The following is a 19162-nucleotide window of genomic DNA, read 5'->3' on the forward strand; positions in this document are numbered from 1 at the left end:
ATTTAATTTTTAAAAAATGGCAACTACACATAAAGTGTTGATTTGGTAAACTAAGTAAAAATAGAAACTCGCAGGAAACCATTACCACCCCCAGGGCTGAAGGAACAGAGGGAGAGGTGGGGGGATTCTTACAGCTTGGGGCTGGAACCCAGACCTGGGCTGGGGAAAGCAGGCAGCTCCAGGGCAGACGAGGAAACTTGTTCTCAGTGTTGGGAAAACTGCAGAATGATTCTAGCTGCTGCTAAAGGGAGGATGTGCCACTGCCACCTTGAAGAAAGGAGGGGGGTGGGGCGCCCTGGTGGTTCAGTCGGTTGAGCTTTGGAGTTCGGCTCAGGTCATGATCTCACGGTTTGTGGGTTTGAGTCCCGCGTCAGGCTCTGTGCTGACAGCTCCAAGCCTGGAGCCTGCTTCAGATCCTGTGTCCCCTTCTCTCTGCTACTCCCCGGCTCATGCTTTGTCTCCCTCTCAAAAATAAACATTGAAGACAAAATAAAAATAAAAATAAAGGAGGTAGGGTGATGCTTGCAGAAACAGGAAGCAACAGGAGGGCCACATTCCTTTTTCCTTCTCCCAGATTGTCAGTCAGTCTCCCTGTCACGGCCCCTGCTGGCAGCATCTAATGGGAGGCGGCTGGCAAGGCAGAAATAGGGTTTGCAAAGTCCCTGCCTCAGCATCACAAAGCAAGCTTGGAGCTGAGAGACAGAAGCTAAAATGCTGGCATGGGCGGCAGCTGTTGCTCTCCCCATTTCACAGATATGGAAATTGAGGCACAGAGAGAGTAAGTCACTTGTCCAAGATGAAGGAGCTACCTAGACCAGAGCCAGGATTTGAACCCAGGCAGTCTGGCCTTCGCGCCCTTCCTCTTCAGCACTGTACCATAGATGGCGAGTGAGTGAGTGAGTGAGTGAGTGAGTGGACAAGCCACCAATACTGCTTAGCCCGGCGCCCAGCCGAGTCTTTGTACAGTCCTCCCAGCCTGACGGCCCCTCATCGCCCGGGCAGGTCATTCACTGGAACTCCCCGAAGAAGCTGCGGGTGAAGAACAAGCACGTGGAGTTTTTCCGCAACCTCTACCTGACCTTCCTGGAGTACGACGGGAACCTCCTAAGACGAGAGCTGTTTGGCTGCCCCAGTGAAGCCGATGTCAACAGCGAAAACGTAAGTGGCTCGTGGGGCCTGGGGGTGCGGGGCAGGGCCCATGAGATACACAAGCCACCACCCTTGCCCCAGGCTGTGGGGGAGGCAGGTGAGTCAGCACATCCCTGCCGTGCTCCCCGCTGTGGGTGTAGAAGGGCCGTGCCTGGCCCGGACGGGGTGAGGTCGGAAGTGAGTGTCCAAGCAGAGGAATCAGGACGAGCCAAGCTCCAGTGAAACAACAGATGCCGTGTCTCTCCATAGCCAGGAAACTCTGACATCCTTGTGGACCTGGCAGCCACAGGGGAGACCCAGGCTTCAGTGGTCAGTGCCCGGGGGGCATCAAAGATTTGCACAAGTAGCTGGCTCCTTTAGGGTTAGCAGAGGTGAAGAGAGTGTTAGGTACGTGGCATGGCTAACACCTCTACTTTCCTGTCTCTTCACTGTTTATAATCGTTTATATGTTCTGTCTCCTTTGATGTTTGTAGAAACATCTCCCCGCCCCCCATCAGAGTTGAGAAGTTGAGGCGCAGAGAGGTTAAGCAGGTTGTGCACAGCAAGCAAGGGGCGAAGTTGACAGTGACTTGAAGTTCTGGGGAGCAGGAAGGGGGGGAAGCAGCAAGCTGTCATGGAAAAAGCAGGGCATGTAGGGTCAGGCCGACCTGGGTTTGGCTTAACCCCTTCCAGTTACCAAGTATGTGACCTCTGGCAAGTTACTCGACCTCTCTGTGCTTCCGTTTCCTCAACCGCCAAATGGGGACGAAAACCTTAGAGGCGTGTTTGAGACTAAGCACAAAATTGCATTTGAAGCACCTGGTTCAGCGTCTGCCGTGTTAGACGCTCAATAAATATTTCCTCCCTTGCCTTGACCCTTAGTATTAGACACAGAAGTAACTTGTTCATGTAGTCAGTCGACAAACATTTACTGAGGGCCTTCTTATGCTGAGCACTGAGTATTCATAGGTAATAAAAGGACGATGGTCCTTGCTCTTGCGGTGCTGATATTCTCATGGGGGAAACATAGTTGATAACTACAAGAACATTCAGGAAAAATGATCAGCCAGTGGGAAATACTACATAGTACTAAGCATATTAATGACGAGCTGGCTACTCCGCTGGTTTGCAGGGTCTGGAGGGCTTCTTTGAGGAGGTGATGGTCCATCTGAGACCTGAGTGACAAGAAAGAGCCAGTCATGGAAGAGCAAGGGATCAAAGCCACAATGAGACCCCTCCTCACACCTGTTAGAATGTCTATTCCCAAAGAGCAAAAGGTAACAAGAATTGTTGGGGATGAGGAGGAACCAGGACGGTTGGTTGAACGTACAATGCTGTGGCTGCTGTGGGAATCGGTATGGCAGTTCCTCAAGAAATTACAAATAGAACTGTCCCATGACCCAGTAATCCCACTCTGGGATGTGTCCAAAAGAATTGAAATCAGGATCAGGATCTCCAGGCAGTGTCTGCATTGCCATGGTCACTGTGGTATTACTCTTGACAGCCGGAGGTGGAAATGACCTACCTGCCCGTCGACAGACGAGTGGATAGAATGTAGTGTATATATACGATAGAGTATCGTCCAGCCTTCAAAAATAAGAGGAAATCTTAGCATTTGTGACAACGTAGGTGAACCAGGCAGATATTATGCCAGGTGAAGGAAGTCAGTCCCAGAAGGATAAATACTGCATGATGCCTCACGTATGTAGATGCATCTAAAATAGTAAAAGCTGGAGATGTAGGCCACAGAATGTTGGTTACCAGGGGGCAGGGGGAGGGGCCGTGGGGAGCCGTTGTTCAGTGGGTGTAAAGTTAGTTGCACGGCATGAATGAGTCCCAGAGACTTGCTGTACAATGTAGTGCTTACAGTTAACAGAGTATTGGGCACTCAAACGTTTTAAGAGGTAGACCTCATGTTAAGTGTTCTTAACACACACATACACATACACACACACTCAAAATCTAAGAAGGTTTTGGGGGTGATAGATGTGTTTATTACCTTGATTGTAGTGAAAATACATGAATGAATGTAGCGTATGTCCAAAGTCACCAAATTGTTATCATTATGTATAATTTTCTGTCAATTACACTTCAGTAAAGCTGGGGGGGCAGGGGTGGAAGGGCAAAGGAAGTACACTCCAGGTGGGGGAAATAGCCAGTGCAAAAGCCGTGGGGTAGGGCCAGGCCCACAAGAGGACCTGAAGGATGGCCAGGGTGGCCAGGGGCTGGAGGGGGAGGAGGAGAACACGAGAAGCTGAGCAGCAAGAAGGCAGGAGACAGATTGGAAGGATGTTGTAGGCAGGCTAAAGAGTCAGGATTTTGTTTTGTTACTGTTATTGTTATTGTTTATATTCTTATCTTGGATGTCATGAAAATTCTTTTAGGCTCCCAGTGGCAGGGGAGGGTGTGTGTGGAAGGTCTGGAGGATGCACTCGGCTGGACATTTATCAGGACAACTGGTCCAAAGGCCCCCCTGCCCTCTAGTATTTGACCCCTGAGTCACAGTGGACTCCCCTCAAGCTCTGGCCCTCCTCTGCATCACCCCATGCCTTTGTCAGTGTCTGCCCTTCCCTACCACTGGCAGTAGAGGAAAGAAGACCATTAAGCACTTGAACTCTGGCTTGGATTCTGGGAAGCACTTAGAGGTTTCGACAGACACCGTGTTCTTCTGGTTTTTCCTTCCACTCTCTAATCAGTATTTGCCATCATTGTCAATATCTAAGTGCCCATTCGGCACTTTTGTCCCCAAATACTAAATGGAAACTGTTCTCTTGCCTTTGTTTCTTCCTACATAGAAGAGGCTCAAATAAAATGCCTTGCAGGATGAAGCCATCGGTTAGCTGTCCCTATCAGTGAGTTCCCCAGGTGCACTCTTCTGTGTTTTAGGAGGTGAGACTCCCTTTATAAATGACCCACCTGGTTCTCCTACCACCAGCTTCCCCCAGTGGGTCATCAGGGTAGGGAAGTCGTCAGTGGTCCTTCTCAGAATCTGTAACCGCATTTATTTGCTCGACAAGCAGGTGTGAATGCCAGCCGTCTGCCAGACCATGCAGGACACCGGGGTTGAACTCAGAGGCTGGCCCAGTCCCTGTACGTTAAGTCACTTGCTGTGCACAAGTGTTAGCACTGCCAAGGGGGTGGTCTCTCCGAGTAGAGGGAGGGCCTCGAAGGAGAGAACAGCCCTCTCGATTGCATGTCTCGCTGTAGCTGTTGTCCCAAACACTCTGCCCTTGACTGTGCACTAGCCACACCCACCTCCTTCTGTTCCTTCTGCTCCAATCTCCTTCCCAAGGCAGGGCCTTTGTGCTTGCTTCGCTTCTGCCTAGAACACCCTGCCTCCAGGTTCCCAAGTGTCTCAGATGTGGCGTCCTCAGAAACTTCCCTTGACCTGCCCCTAACCTTAAGTAATGCTTCAAGTCACTGTCTGTGATGTGCTCCATTTTCCTTTCATCCAAGCACATGCTACTGTCTACAATTAGTTGGTTCATACAGTTGTTTCTTTTTTCTTCTTCTTCTTTTTTCCCTAATAGAAGACCAGAATATAAGACCTCTAGAGACTTTGTCTGGTTCCCGCCTAGGGACTCCTTCCTCTAGCAGAGAAGCAAGGACCTCATAAGCACTTAACAAATATTTATGGAATACTTGAAGAAATAAGAGAGACGAAGGAAGTCCCAGGTAAAGGACAGAGCGGATAAAAAAGCAGGGCACTCACAGAGAACGTGCTGGCAGCTGGTGTCCTGGAGCACAGACATGTTGACAGTGACGAAGAATGAAACTGATCGGAGGGACCTTGGCTGCGCTTAGGAGTTTTGACTGACCTGTCAGTAGTGAAGACCCACTAAAGGGCTTTAATCAAGGTCACATTTATGTTTGAGAGAAATCGCTCCATATAGAGAATACAATAAAGAGGGACAGGTTGGAGGCTGGGAGGCCAGTTAGACCATTGCCACATCCCAGGCAAAAGTGGAGGTGGGGCTCTGACCTAGGGCAGCAGCAGCAGGGACAGAAGGAACAGCTCAGAACAGGGGAGCAGTAAAACTAGCACTCTAAGTCAAGAGGACAGGTTCCTGTGCCCTGCAGCTGCCAGGTTCCTCTGGCTGAGCCCGCCCCCAATGGCAGGGGCGGGGGCGAGGAGAGAGGCTGTAACATTGTGTCCCTGGAAAGGCATCCCTGTAGGGAGTTCCAGCCCTGGCCCTCTAGCATGTCAAGTGTCACCGGCAAACACAGCCAGAAGGAAAGGGTAAGATCTTGGACGTGGGCCGAAGCCAGATACTCCCAGCTCTGTGGGAAGAGGTCATAAGTAGAGCTTTGACAAGTGCATTCTTGAAGAAATGAAGTCGGGAACCTCTTCATGGGACTGCAGGTCCCAGAGGGGAGAGGGCTCCAAAGGGAGTATCTGCTGGGCAGATAGTTGTTCAGACAGTCACCGGCCACAGGACTAGTGATCCAGGGGGAGTGTTGCAAATCACAGCCTGTTCTAGTGAGGGATGCAGACACGCAGGGGTCGTTCTTCAGTGTGAGAAGTGACAGAGCAAGGTTTTGCTTCGATAGTACACGAGAAGGCCATTCCATACACTACAGGAGAGCAGGTGCATCAGGGAAACCTTCCTGGAGGAGGTAAGAGTTGAAGGCCAAAAAAGGAGGAATGAGGGGGTACAGAGAGTAGACTTGGTGGGAAGGAGGGAACAGCACAGGCAGTGGAGACCAGAGGTGAACACAACAGGGCACATGCAAAGGAAGGCAATGTGAGAACATAAAAAGCCACACGAATTCACTATTATTTCTTCACTGGGGCGGTGATGAGAAGACAGTGGGCTCCCTCATCACAGATCACTCATTCAGCAGACATATGACTCAGAGAATTCATGCGAGGCCTCCGAGCCTCAGTTCACCATCAGACAAGTGGGGACAGTGATGCCTTTGTCACAGTGTTTTATGCATAATTTATGTTAAATCACCAAAAACGGGACTCAGCACCAGGAACACAGCATTCACTGAGGTGCATTTTTTCACCAATTGTGATTCCAAATCCCTCTGATACTGAGTCCAAATCTGTTGTTCCACAAATGGTTTTCAGATTTTATGAACATTTTTCCCGGGCAGGCCTGGCAGAGAGAGGAACACAGCGTTGCTTAGAGCCCTTGCTGTAAAACATAGCAGGGGACTATCACCTTTGCTCTGGGCCAAACAATCCCAAATGGATTTCCCACCAGGTAGGAGATTCCGGGTGAGAAGCAGAGCCCATTTGGCTGACTTTGCTGCCAAAGAGTAAATGCATTCAGAACCCAATGTGATGGAAGGAGCAGACCCCCATTTTAGACTGTGTTTGAGGTTCTTGCTTGAGGACAAGATGGTTTGCTTTGAAGAGCAGGTTCCATCTGTGGTTTAGATGAACAGCCGATGGGACACACGGTCTCTCCTGTCCCATAACATCTCTCCCTGGAACCAATAATTTATGTAATGCAGTAAGCATTCAGTGGGCATTGGTTGTTATCTGAAGTTCCAGTGGAGTCCAGAATTCTATACCTTAGCATTTCCCTCCCTTTTCCTCAGCAACCCCGTCCCTCAAGTGTATCCAGGAAACCCTGGGGCTCCTCAGAACACAGTTGGATGATCACAGATACTCCCCACCCCTAATCCATGCAAAAATCCTTCTACGGCAACTCTAACAGGCTTGCATCTGGCCTCTGTTGGAATCCTCCCAAAGACAGGGAGCTCATCACCTACAACAGCTTACTCCACTGTTGGAAAGCTCCAGATGCTAACCTGTTCTTCCTTATGTTGAGTGTAGCCTTCCCTTCTGAGTACTGTCCTCTAGAGCAATGAAAAATAAGGATACACCCCTGTTGTCCCTGACAGCCTACCAGATAGGGTGGCGTGTTTCCATACATTGGTGATTCAGAAACAGGCAACTCTCCCTAAGCATTGCATTTGTAAAGTGATGTTTTATCATCAAGAGTGCCTTGTTCTACCTAAGGGAATTTTCCAGATAAAGGAAGCTCACCTTTTATATGCAGAACCATTAGAATACAGGTGTGTTCATCAGTTTGGATGGGAATCTTCATAAAGTACATGTGCTTCCTTTAATAACTAAAGTATACTAACCTCAGTTTACAATTTTCAGTGACTAAGGCGGCACTGACTAGACTGAGGAGGCAGGAATTGGCCAGAGGAAGGAGGATGCTGTTTATCCTGGCAGGAAATGGCCTCAGACTCTCCTGCTTATTCTGCAAATTCTTTTCTGACAGCTGTCACTTTGAGTTCATCAGCTTCAGAACAACCTTTTCTGGGCTCACCTCCCCATTCATCCTTCCCCTGCAGCTGAAGGAAAAAAAGTAAAAACAATTATATGTAAGTCAGAAAGACCCTAGTAAAAGAATCACACATTATTGAGAAGTTAAATTATGAAACATAGCTGGGGCACCTGGGTGGCTCAGTCAGTTAAGCGTCCGACTTCAGCTCAGGTCACGATCTCGCGCTCCGTGAGTTCGAGCCCCGCGTCGGGCTCTGGGCTGATGGCTCGGAGCCTGGAGCCTGCTTCCGATTCTGTGTCTCCCTCTCTCTCTGCCCCTCCCCTGTTCATGCTCTGTCTCTCTCTGTCTCAAAAATAAACGTTAAAAAAAAATTAAAAAAAAAATTATGAAACATAGCAAACATCCACAATGTGCCAAAAAAAGAAAAAACAACAAAAAACTGGACACTGATGAGTTTTCACCTTTATGTGGAATTGTAAGTCAATGGACATTGCAGACTTGGAGCTTCCTTAGTACATGTCCACAGCAGATATCACTAATCAATGGCCCCTCTCTTTGTACTTGGGCTCAGCCCCATCCCCAGCATCCTCGCCAGGACAGCGCTTCAGGAAACCAGCACCGGTCTCCAAGTGATGACATAAGAGATGCTGGAGCCTGTTGAGTCTCCCTGTGCCAGGCATTAGTCACTCTAGTGTCTCCTAAATGGGGACAGCTCTCTGTGTGGCTTCAAGACTTTTATCTGCTTTTTCTAGCAGCCTCTGCCAATTGGGGGTTTCCTGCAGAAAGGGAAATGCAGCTTTAATCTTCACTGCAGTCGAGGGAGGTAGGCTTTATGAGTCACATTTCACAGATAAGAAAAGCAAAGCTCAGAAGGGATGAGTTACTTGCTCAAAGTCAAACAGCTCCTAAGTGGTGGGGCCATGATTGGAAACCAGGTCTGTCTTACTCAGGAGTGATGAACTAGGGCCATGTTTCCCATGTGGATGGAGCTCTGTATAGAAAATGAACATAATGAGAACTGCAGGTTATTCGGTGACTGTCCTCATGGTTTTTACTTATCACCACTTCTTACTCTTAGGCGAACCCTGCAAGGTAGTTACTGTCTCCATTTCTGGAGAAGGAGGTAGCGGGTCCGAGGAATCAAATCATGCAACAGGTTGATGGCGGCGCTGGAACCTGTATGCAGCTTGACCCACAGCCGAGTGGCCTTTCTACAAGTATTTAAAACACTCCCCGATCTACAAGTGTAGTGCCTGCCCTCTACCCCAGCATCCCTGTCTCCCAGGGCTCCTGCCTTTATTTTTCCCCACAGCACTTCTCACCACTAGATATATTATAATCTTGACTTTTTTATTTTGTTGATTATGTCTCTCCCCACTAGACAGGAAGCTCTGTGACTGCAAGGATTTTTGTCTGTTTCATTCATCAGTGTATCTTCATGCCCATAAACGACCGCCTGGCACCTGGTATGTTCAGTAAATTTTGGCAAACACATGAGCTATTATAAGTCCTTCTCTGGAAGCACCTGTGGTGTACTGGAAGGACCCCTGTGCTCGAAATCAGAACAACTGGCCTGAAGACTAGATATGGGGCTTTAGGAATAACTCTCACCTCCCACAGCCTCAGTGGTCTCACCTGTAGAATGGTCCATAATAAATAAGCCCAGCTCAGGCTGTTGTGCGGGTTGATGGGTTTAAGGGGTGTGGAGTGCTGCACATCCACAGGAGGCCAGGTTCGGCGCGCTGGCCAGAAAGCTTGTCCTGACACCTTCCCTTCCAGCTGCTCTGAGAGCGCTCCCTCGCCTCTGAAAGGACAGTTTCCAGACTCAACGCCCTCATCCTACGAGGGTGGCAGGCTGCCTGTGTGGGCCACGTTCCCTCATACCAAGCCCACCAAAAAGAAAAGACCACAGCATCACCGTGGCTCAATTAGAAGTTAAAAATAAGACATATATAAGTGGATTCTATAAACACTTTACAGCATCCGTCTGCACAGCAGGGCCGGGGAACAGATGGCTCTGGAAACAGCTGTATCCCAGAGAAACCCCAGAGGAAAAACCAGAATGCATTATTGCCCTCACGTGTGAGCCACAGGTCACCAGCTCTTTGCTCACGCGGTGGGCAGAAGAGCCCTTGGGTGGATGGCACCAGGGCCCTAAGACAGGCTGCCCAAGGCCAGCCTCTGGTGGCCTTCCACGGGCATATTCCATTCTGGAGGAGCCCAGAAGGATCACAGTGTTTGCCTGGGAGGCGGGGGCAGGGAGAAGAGGAGGAGCCAGGGGGTCCTGGTGCTCAGGGGATGTGTCTGGGTGCTAGGCACGCCATGGTGGCCTATCTGCTTTGTTCCCATCCGGCTCCAACTTGCACGCATCCCCCCTTCCCGCCCCAAGGCTCTGGCTGGAATCTGTTCCAATGTGCTAGGTGCTCTCCCTTCATGTGCTTTTTTTTTTTTCCCATGTGTATTTCTTTTTGACAGAAAGAGAGACAGAATGTAAGCAGGGGAGGGGCAGAGAGAGAGGGAGACACAGGAGACTAAGAATCCAAAGAGGCTCCAGGCTCTGAGCCGTCAGCACAGAGCCCGACGCGGGGCTCGAACCCACAAGCCATGAGATCATGACCTGAGCCGAAGTCGGCTGCTTAACCGAGTAAGCCGCTCAGGTGCCCCTCCCCTCATGTGCTTTTGCAGCAACTCCCTGCCTTCTTCTCCTGGACTTTTTCTCCACTGGCCGGCTCCTGGTGCCGTACCTAATAGGGCAGCTCTGGAGCAGGGTTGCCGCATGTAAAATCTTAGGAAAACTAAATATGAGATTTCAGGCCATTTACTTAAACTCTTTGTGCCTCAGTTTTCCCTTCTGTTAAATGGGCATCGTAACGAGTGCTGCCTGATAGGCTCAGTGAGAACTAAATATAAGAGAGCTGAGGAACTTTGGGCAGCGTGGCACACAGCACATGCCCACACCCCCCCCCCCCCACACACACACTAGGTTTTGTTGGTATTTTGGATACACAGCATTGTAATTGCTAACTTGCTCATTTATTTCCCCACCCAGACCCTATGAACAGTTTAGATGTAGAAATGGGTTCATTCCCCATTCCTAGCACACAGCTTGGTGCATAATAAGCGCCTATTCATTGTGTGTGTCACATACGAATTAATACTGATAACCTGGGAGAGAGGAGACCAGGCCTTTTTCCTCATTATTTCCTCAGAGCCTGAGTTCTGGGAAGACTCCCTGAATAGACCTAAACCCATGCCTTTCCCATCCCACAAAAACAGGAAAGTGGCGCATGGGTTTTTTTCCTTAGTAGATGTTTTGAGTTCCTGGAACTTCGTTGATTAATACACACTGCAGGCAGCCAGTGTGAGCTAGTAATCTTTCTCTACCTGTCTGTGTGGTTTGATAAAGCCTAATTGCTTCACGGAAAACCACAGGGAAGAGCCTTGAGGTAGGTTTCAGGAGACGTGCATTAGAGTCCAACTTCTCGGAGCAAATCTCTGGGGCCCTGGTTTCCTCATCAGTCACCTGAGGGCAATAGGGCAGCCCCACCTGTCTCATTCAGAGATTGAGAGGAACACATAAGGCCATGGGTGTCGAGGCCATAGAATACCGAAAGTAAGTTGAAAGTATAAAGCAACACTCTGGAGTGTTATTTTACCCACCAGGTATTTCCACCTGTGCTGCCAAGGCATCCGAAAGAGAAGTGTCCTAAGAAGGAATAGACTTCTTACTTGGTCTGTTGGATTCTGTCTTCATCACTCAGTGACTAGAAGAGGCAAGTAGTCATGTTAGTTAAAGTAACACAAGCAATTGTGAAATGGGTTCAGCATGCTAGCTGTTTATTACTCAGGAAAGTCCAAATGGATGTTTTTGATTGGCCGGTGTGTTTTTTCCAGGTTTAGGGACCCAGACTCCTTCCATCTTGTGGCTCTTCCCTCCGTGGAGCCTTGAACTCTACTGGATGCCCTTGCTCTCTCTGACAGAGGTGCATAAGTTAGCCTCGAAAGTGGTGCCCAGAGTAGCCAGAACCTGCCCACATTCCACTGACCAGACTTTGCCATGCAGTTAGCTTATCTGCAGGAAGATTGGGAACACAGCCTGGCTGTGCACCCAGGAAGAGAAGAGAACATGAATATTGATGAATGCAGAATGTCTCTGCCACTGTGGGGAATATATGTGTTCAGTCTCCTATAGTCACAGAACTATGTAGCATTAGAACTAGAAAGAGTCCCAGAGATTGATTAACAAGGTATTGTAGTGACTTGATTACTTACAATGACTCAAAGGAAGTACACCTGGAGGTAATATCTCAGCTCCGTCCACTCACTGTGTGATCTTGAACAAGTGGCTATACCCTTCAGATGATGAATGCTTTCATCTGTAAACAGGCAGGTAGCTGTCCCTAACCCATGGAGTCTGTGTGAGTATTAAAAGAGAAAGTGTCTGCAAAGCTCCCAGCACGTTTGCTGACCCTAGTGAGCATTTGATCCTTGAGAGCTCTTTTATGAAGCCCAAACTCTTGGTCTTATGAATCGGGGAAATGACTCGGTCAAGGTCACATAGAAAATGGATGTCAGAGAGATTAGGTCTCAGTTTCTGGTTATCCCCATAACTTCTCTCTGTAGTTTTGCCTGACTTTGAACAGAAGGCCATTAGGCCAGAGCCATGGACGCACTTGCAACCCCTCTGAATCCTCAGGAATGACCAGCCGTCATCTCTGACAGCTCAGAGGTCAATCCAGGCCACTGTCTTTAAGGATGGGAAGAAATAAATGCAAAGTGCTTAAAGGGCCATTTTCCCTTGAGTCCAAATCTCCCTGTGCCTCAGCTGGCTGCCCAAAGAAGCAATTTAGCAAATGCATTTTATCTCAGGAGAAATCTGTCTTTTGTTTCTGTGACTTGCTTGTCAGGAGCCCCCTGCTCCTTCCCCCGTGGCCAGAGTATGGAGTGCGGGCGCATTCAGGCCCTGTTAATGAAAGCCCTCCCTCCAGCCCAGCATCTCCCTGGAGAAATTACGCCTACTCTGGGTGAAAAAGAGGTAGTTTTAAGCAGTTTTTAAGCTGTTCCAGTCTTCCCCTTGAGATAACATCAACCATGCAGTCAGCACTAAGAATTCCTAGATTAGAATTTGGAAAGGTACATAATGGAATCATAATAACATTGCTTAGGTTTTGTGTAGCACTTTACAGTTTATAAAGCACTTTTACATGCATTAGTTCCTTTGAGAAAATTGCAGGGAATTTGTTAAATACAGAAAAGTATAAAGAAGCTAATAAAATTCATCTGTGAATCCACCAGTCGAGAGAAAAGCTTTAGTTAACATTGTAATGTGTTCCCTTTTGTCTGTTTTCTGTGTGGCTTTTTGTTTGTCTTTTTGCTGTATTGGGATCATACTGCATACGCATTTTTGTGGCCTGCTTTTTCATGGAGGATTGTGTCTTCCACCATCTCCCTTGATCCTTGTATCTATCCCCTGGAAGAGGAGTCACCACACTGCGAAGATGTCCCTGGTGTGAGGTCTGAAGACTGGATTCTCAGCCTGGACTGCTCCTTAGCTGTGTAACTGGCAGATAACTGAAACCCTCTGAGCCTCACTTTCCTCCTTGGTAAAACAGATGTGTGCTAAAGGATTAAATTAATAAAACAATCCACCTGAAAACATTTAGCAACGCACCTGGCCCAGAGCAGGTGTTTCACTCCTGTTAGCTGAGCAAAGGTACAGACCACCATGTTGATAATGAATAGAACATTAAAGCTCAAGGAAGGCAACAGTATTCCCTAGACCCTACCCCTTAGGCCACAGGTGACCTAGGGATGGATGCCACTGAACCACATTGTTGTTACTATGAAGTTCATAGAGGCTACTTATCCCTCAGGACTATTGGTAGACCCTCCCAACTTGGTCAGACCATGCTTTGAGAGTTCTGGAAGCGTCACTGGTCACTGTTCCCTTTTTTAACCTGAGTACATGGCTATGAGTACATCTAGTAGAGACTATGTGAACATTCAGGATGCTCTAGATGTTCTAGGTACAGGAAATTCAGAGATGAATGGGCTACAGCCCCTGCCTGGAGGAGCCATTTACCTTGGGATGGTTTTTGCCCCTAACTCAAGGGTATGTTCCTGCATAAGTAAAGAGAAACCCCTATACACCCATGCATTTCTTATGTTCTGCCCACTAATTTCCTTTCTCAAAATAACCTTCTCTTTTTAAAGCTCATCAAAGACGCTTTTCTCCATGCACACGTGTGTGGCCACCCTTACACATGTCCACACCTATCCTCACATGCGACCCCACACCTGTCTTCACTGAACCGGAAGCCATGCACTCCTGTCAACACATTAAAAAACACCACACAAATCAACCCCCACCCCCACTCCAAACAACCCTGCTTTTGCAAAGAACTTTGCAGATGTATATTCTCTGAAAGGGAATAATTGCTTGTGTTCTTTTGCAGTGTGGGTGGGAGAGGAGGAGGATATGAATTGGTTAAGTTTCCTCTTGGGGGGGTGACACTGTGGTTTCTAGGTATATTTGGGTTCCTCAAGGAGGAGGAGGTAGGGACTGTGTTTGACAGAAGTGCTATCCAGGCTCACCCAGCCCCTGCCTCCCCTGCCCTCCCTGTACTGTCTCCTTCAGGTGGTGGTTGAGGATGGAAAGCATCCACCCACATGTCTCCCTTTCCTAACTGTGATAACAACCTTGGTAATAGACAGCGTTGGCTGTGTCTTTACTTCCCTCCAAACACTGTACTCTGCATATGCAGGATCTCTTGGAGTCCTCCTACAGCCACCTGGGGTAGTTACTATTATCAACCCCATTTTACAGTTGAGGAAGTGGAAGCTCAGAAGGGTTAAGCAGCTCACCCAAGATTGTAGAGGCGGGAGTGGGATAGAACCAGTAGCCTCAGCCACTGTGCTGCGTCTGCTTCTTGACCCAAGGCTGAGTGAGCATCCTTCCTGGAGAGGCAGCTTGGTGGCAGACCCAGGTTTGACCTCCCTGAGTGACCTCAAGATCTCGAAACTGCTTTTCATCTGTCAGATGAGGCTGTACATGCCTCATTGGAGGGCTCCAAGGGATCACATGCACCCGCCACCTTGCAGAGAGCCTGGTGCATGCTTGTTTGCTGTCCAAAACGTTTTCAGCCATTACAGACCCTTGAACTGCAAATACAGGAGCAAATAAAGGGCTTAAGAAGGATCACCTTCTATGTATAGCATTAGAGGATATGGAAGGAAAATTAGAAGGACAGGCCTTAATGCACAATGATTACAGTGTATGTGCAGCAAACATTTCTCATGTGTGCAGCACATGAATATTAAGCACCTGTCATGCAATGGGCACAGTGCTAAGGGCAATGGTAAAGTGTCACCATGGCGCCACGGAAGTTACCCTTGATTAATTTCAGTTCAAACTAATGAGTGCTTTAGCGGAGTTATGAATCAAGTGCTCTTGGGGCACAGAGAAGTGGACCCAGCTCTACCTGGCAGGGCCAGCTAGGGTCTCACAGACAAAGTGTCCTCCATTTCCATCCCCCAAAAAGCTTCTCTCCTGCTTCTGCCCAGTCCATCTACTCTGCCCCCACACGTCCACTGATCTAATTTCTATCCCTGCTGAAGTTCTTTTACTTTTCATTGCAAATCTTCGTCAATGAAGTAGACACAGTCACCCTTGCCTGGGAGGGACATGGTGGGATTGGCATGACATGGTTGTGTGTCAGGCAATTGTGCATCCTCAGACAAATCTGGATATTGTGCGTCTGCATCTGTCAATGTTAGATGCTAAGTCCTTGGTTCCCTATTGGCAGGTCAGCCTGCTCTTACATGCTGGATTTGGAAGGCAAGTAGAGCTAAGAACTTCTACAGGCAGATTAAGAGAGCACGACTTCCTGAGAGTTAGAAAGAAGAAAGAAGAGTGGATGCCAAGACTCTGATTAAACTTGGATAGAATGAAAGAAACAGATTTTTAAATTTTGTTTGGGGGTTGGTTTTGCTTTTCTCTCACAATAGCTGGTATAGAGATTGAAGTCTGTAGCTCTAGGCGGGAGAAAAGCATCAGCTCACACAAAGGCACTGCTGCATTTGGATTTCAGTACATTCTGCCCTGTTATCTGAAATTGTTGTACTAGGTCATCTACCAAAACATTTTTCTGTTTATAAGAAGTTTGTGGTTGCTTATATGTTTGTTGATGATAACCATCATCATTCTCAGCTGAGAGAGGCTTGTTTCTCAGATCATGAGATCTTCATGGCCTTCATTTCTTCATCATGGCCTTTATAAAATTAAATTGCCAAGGAAACTAAAAAGAGTGATCCTGTCTTTCTATGTGTGACCCATCAACAACGTCTAATAAGTAACCACCTCAGGCAAGGGCAGGCTCCTGGCTCCTTGGGGCTTCCCTTCCTGGTCCCATACGCCTTTCTTCTATCTTTCAGCTTCAGAAGCAGCTCTCTGAGCTGGATGAGGATGACCTGTGTTATGAGTTCCGGCGAGAACGATTCACTGTCCACCGAACCCACCTGTACTTCTTACACTATGAGTATGAGCCTGCTTCAGACAACACGGATGTCACCCTGGTCGCTCAGCTCTCCATGGACAGGTATGCAGATGGGCCCTGCCTTCCCCACAGGGCCCTCCCTGCAGCTCTATACCCAGTCATACAGAGAAGGGAGAGATGGCTTCACAGGCTTAGGCTCAGGTCACAGCCCTCTCCAGCCCTGAAACCCAAGGGCTCTTGGCTTCCGGTGAGGGTGGTGGTTTTGAGGATAGAGTAAGAAGAACAGTGCTCTACTCAGACTACCTGAAGGAAGAAGGGGTGTGTTATAGGGAAACACATATTCTGGAACCACTATCACTGCTGGAAAGCAATTGCTGTTTCTTTTCCTTAGTGGATTGATGCAGCAAACATCCATCAACCCCTTATCAGGAAGTACTGACGTGATTCCACCCTTATGTGGCTTACACTCTAATGCACTGATTCTCAACCTTGGCTGGGGACAAATTGAATCATGTGGGGAGCTCTTAAATTCACCTTCAAGCTCTGTTGCACACCATTTAAGTAAGAATATTTGTGTGGTAGAGACCTTGCATTGTTTTAAGTTTGAGATGTGCAGCCAGGGTTGAGAATGTGGGGATAGTGGCATAAATAGCAACAAATAGTTGAGTAAAATGATTATAATTGTGATACGTGCTTGGAAGGAAAAGAGATTGATAATAACTATGATAAGAGAGGGACCTTCTTTAGGTGATGTGGTCAGGGGAAATCTTTATAAGGACGGGACATTTCTGCAGGGATCTAAAGGATGAGAAAAGGAGGCAGGTATGTGGGTTGCTGAAAGAAAAACGTTTCCAGGTGGATAAAATAGCGAGTGTAAAGGCCCTGTGGTGAGAAGGGTCTTGCAACATTCAAAAACATGATAGAAGAGCAGTGGCTGAAGCCTAGCAGGAAAGTGGCATGAGAATAAGATTATAGAACATTAGAAACTCACAAAATATTCAGATTTTATCCTAAGGGTGGTGAGAACTTAGTGAAGACATTTATACCAAGTTATATGATCCAGGTTAGGTTTTTGAAAATCTCTCTCTCTGGCTGCCAGGAGGTATATGGGTTCAGAGTCCTGAGGTCACGCATTCAAGGCTATACTTTTCTTTGCCTGGGTGTCCTATGTGTCTCCTTCCCACCTCGAGTGATCAGCTTTCTCTTTGATTTACACATGGCCCACAGTGGCTCCCTAGCCCCAGCCTCCTTCATATCATTCCCCCTCACCTCCCACAGTTGGGAAGGGAATTTGATTGGCTCACTCTGTCTTTGAGTCACCTTGGAGATGCCTGTCCAGCCTATGGATGAGACTCCATGGGGTTGTTTTCAGTATTAAAGGAGTTAATGCCTGTTTTCAGGATTAAAGGAGTTAAAACAGTACTTGGCACACTTGTTAGGTGTTCAATAAATGTCAGTTGTTATTAGTTGGGACTGATTGAAGACTGTACAAGCCAACGAAGGGGTAAGCACTCAGACATGAAAGGTTCACACATAGTCCAAGGAGTGTGAGCGGAACCTGGCATCAAGAGACATCTGGAATGAGTCGAGTTCAGTGTGGCTTATGGAAGCAGGCTCCTCACTGTGGGAGTGCCACTGTGTGTTGGCGAATGCTTGCTTGTGGAATTAAGTGGCTCCATTGGTTGGGTGTTTCCTGGAGATTCACAGGCTCAGGGCTCCTGTGCAGAAATACACAGAACTTGCTGAGCATAACAGGTGGCAGGTAGAGATGAACTGGGACTCAAGAGGAGAGCACAGAGGTCCTTGTACCAGCTCTGTCCAGACCTACCGTGTGACCTCAAGCAAGATTTTCCCTTCCTATGGCCTCCGTTTCCTAATGTCCAAAACTCGTGTGACCACTCAGCAAATACTGTGTCGGCGTCTACTCCTGTGTTGTACCAGGCTTTTGTGAAGCTGGGGATATTTATGAGAAGACGCCATGTTTGCCTTCAAGGAGTGCATAGCGTATTCATGGCTCAGACGGTGTGTGTGTTATCTATTGTTGTAGAACAAACAACCACAGATGGCGCAGCTTCAACACACACTTAGTATCTTCCAGTTTGGGGGATCAGGAGTCTGGATACGGGCTGGCAGGATCCCCTATTTGGCTCTCAGGACTGCAATCCAGGTGTTGGCTGGGGCTGTGATCTCATGGGAGTCTGGGTCCACTTCCCAGCTCATTTGGCTTTTGGCAGAACTCATGCTAGGACTGAGGTCCCCGTTTCCTTGCTGGCTTTTGGGTTGAGGTCCTTCTGAGCAATAAAAGGCCACCCCTAGGTCTTAGCCTTGTGGTTTTCTCACAGCCTGGCAGCTTACGTCTTCCAAGCCAGCAGGAGACTCTGCAGTCTGTTATATCACGTAATCCATGGGAACAATATTCCATCCCTTTCCCTGGGTTTGGCTCACACTCAAGGGAGGAGGTTATACAGGTCTATATGTCAGGGGGGCAGGAGTTGGGGGGCCCAGCTTAGAATTCATCCTTAGAATTCTCACTATAGAGAAAATGCTATGAGAGGAGCCCCCATCCCAGCCTGGGGGCAGAGAAAAGAAGAGACAGGGAGTGCGTCCGAAGGGAGGTGTTGCCTACATTGAGCTGGAGGCTGAGTAGGTGGGCAGGAGAAAGCGCACAGGGAAAGAAGGAGGCTTCCCGAGGTGGAGCTAAGCGTATTCATGGGACAAAGAGGACCCCAGGCCCATGGGGAACATGCAGGCTCGAGTGTGGTTAGAGTTTTGGGGGTTGGTGAGGAAGAGGAGATCAGATGAACATGGCCAGGTAGTATTACAGAGGGGTTTGGGATGCCAGGGCCGGTGCCCCCTGCCCCTGCTCAACCCTGTCAAGCTCCCTGTGAGGCTCCATAAGGGCCTGACCAAGACCTGAGCCCCAGAGTCACCCCTAAACTTCTATGTCCCTTGAGCTCCTCACCCAGCCTTCGGTTGGGGTATGCACACTCTCCCCTCACCAGGCAGCACTTTAGTGAGTGACCTGGCCATTCCAGTCTCCTCATTTCTTTTTCCTTTTCCTCTATGCCATTTAAAATGAGAATAAAATCTAATCCTTAATATTCATGCTGAATGATGTTTGAGATTGGCCTTCTATATTCTTCAGGCAGCATAAACGCACGTCAGGCCCCTCAGATGGGTTCCCTGAAGCTCAAATACTGTAATCTGCCCAGGTGAGTGAGTTTCAGACAATTCCAGGTTCTCAGCTCTCAGACCATCCCTGGTTTTCCTTGGCCCAATTCATGC

At 48.3% G+C, this 19162-nt stretch overlaps 1 protein-coding gene across 3 annotated transcripts in view; it reads left to right on the plus strand.

The window, feature by feature from the left end:
* The window catches only part of LARGE1 (LARGE xylosyl- and glucuronyltransferase 1), a 544808-nt gene that overhangs the window by 486528 nt on the left and 39118 nt on the right, over window positions 1-19162 (plus strand). For 2 of the 3 annotated variants that reach the window (XM_058741472.1, XM_058741474.1), the window contains 2 exons: window positions 1003-1158; window positions 15816-15979. In XM_058741472.1, coding sequence (XP_058597455.1) covers window positions 1003-1158; window positions 15816-15979 — 320 coding nt within the window. The remainder of the gene's footprint in view (window positions 1-1002; window positions 1159-15815; window positions 15980-19162) is intronic. The other variant, XM_058741473.1, reaches the window with a different exon arrangement.

This window comes from Neofelis nebulosa, chromosome 8 (genome assembly GCF_028018385.1).
Source record: "Neofelis nebulosa isolate mNeoNeb1 chromosome 8, mNeoNeb1.pri, whole genome shotgun sequence".
Taxonomy (NCBI): domain Eukaryota; kingdom Metazoa; phylum Chordata; class Mammalia; order Carnivora; family Felidae; genus Neofelis; species Neofelis nebulosa.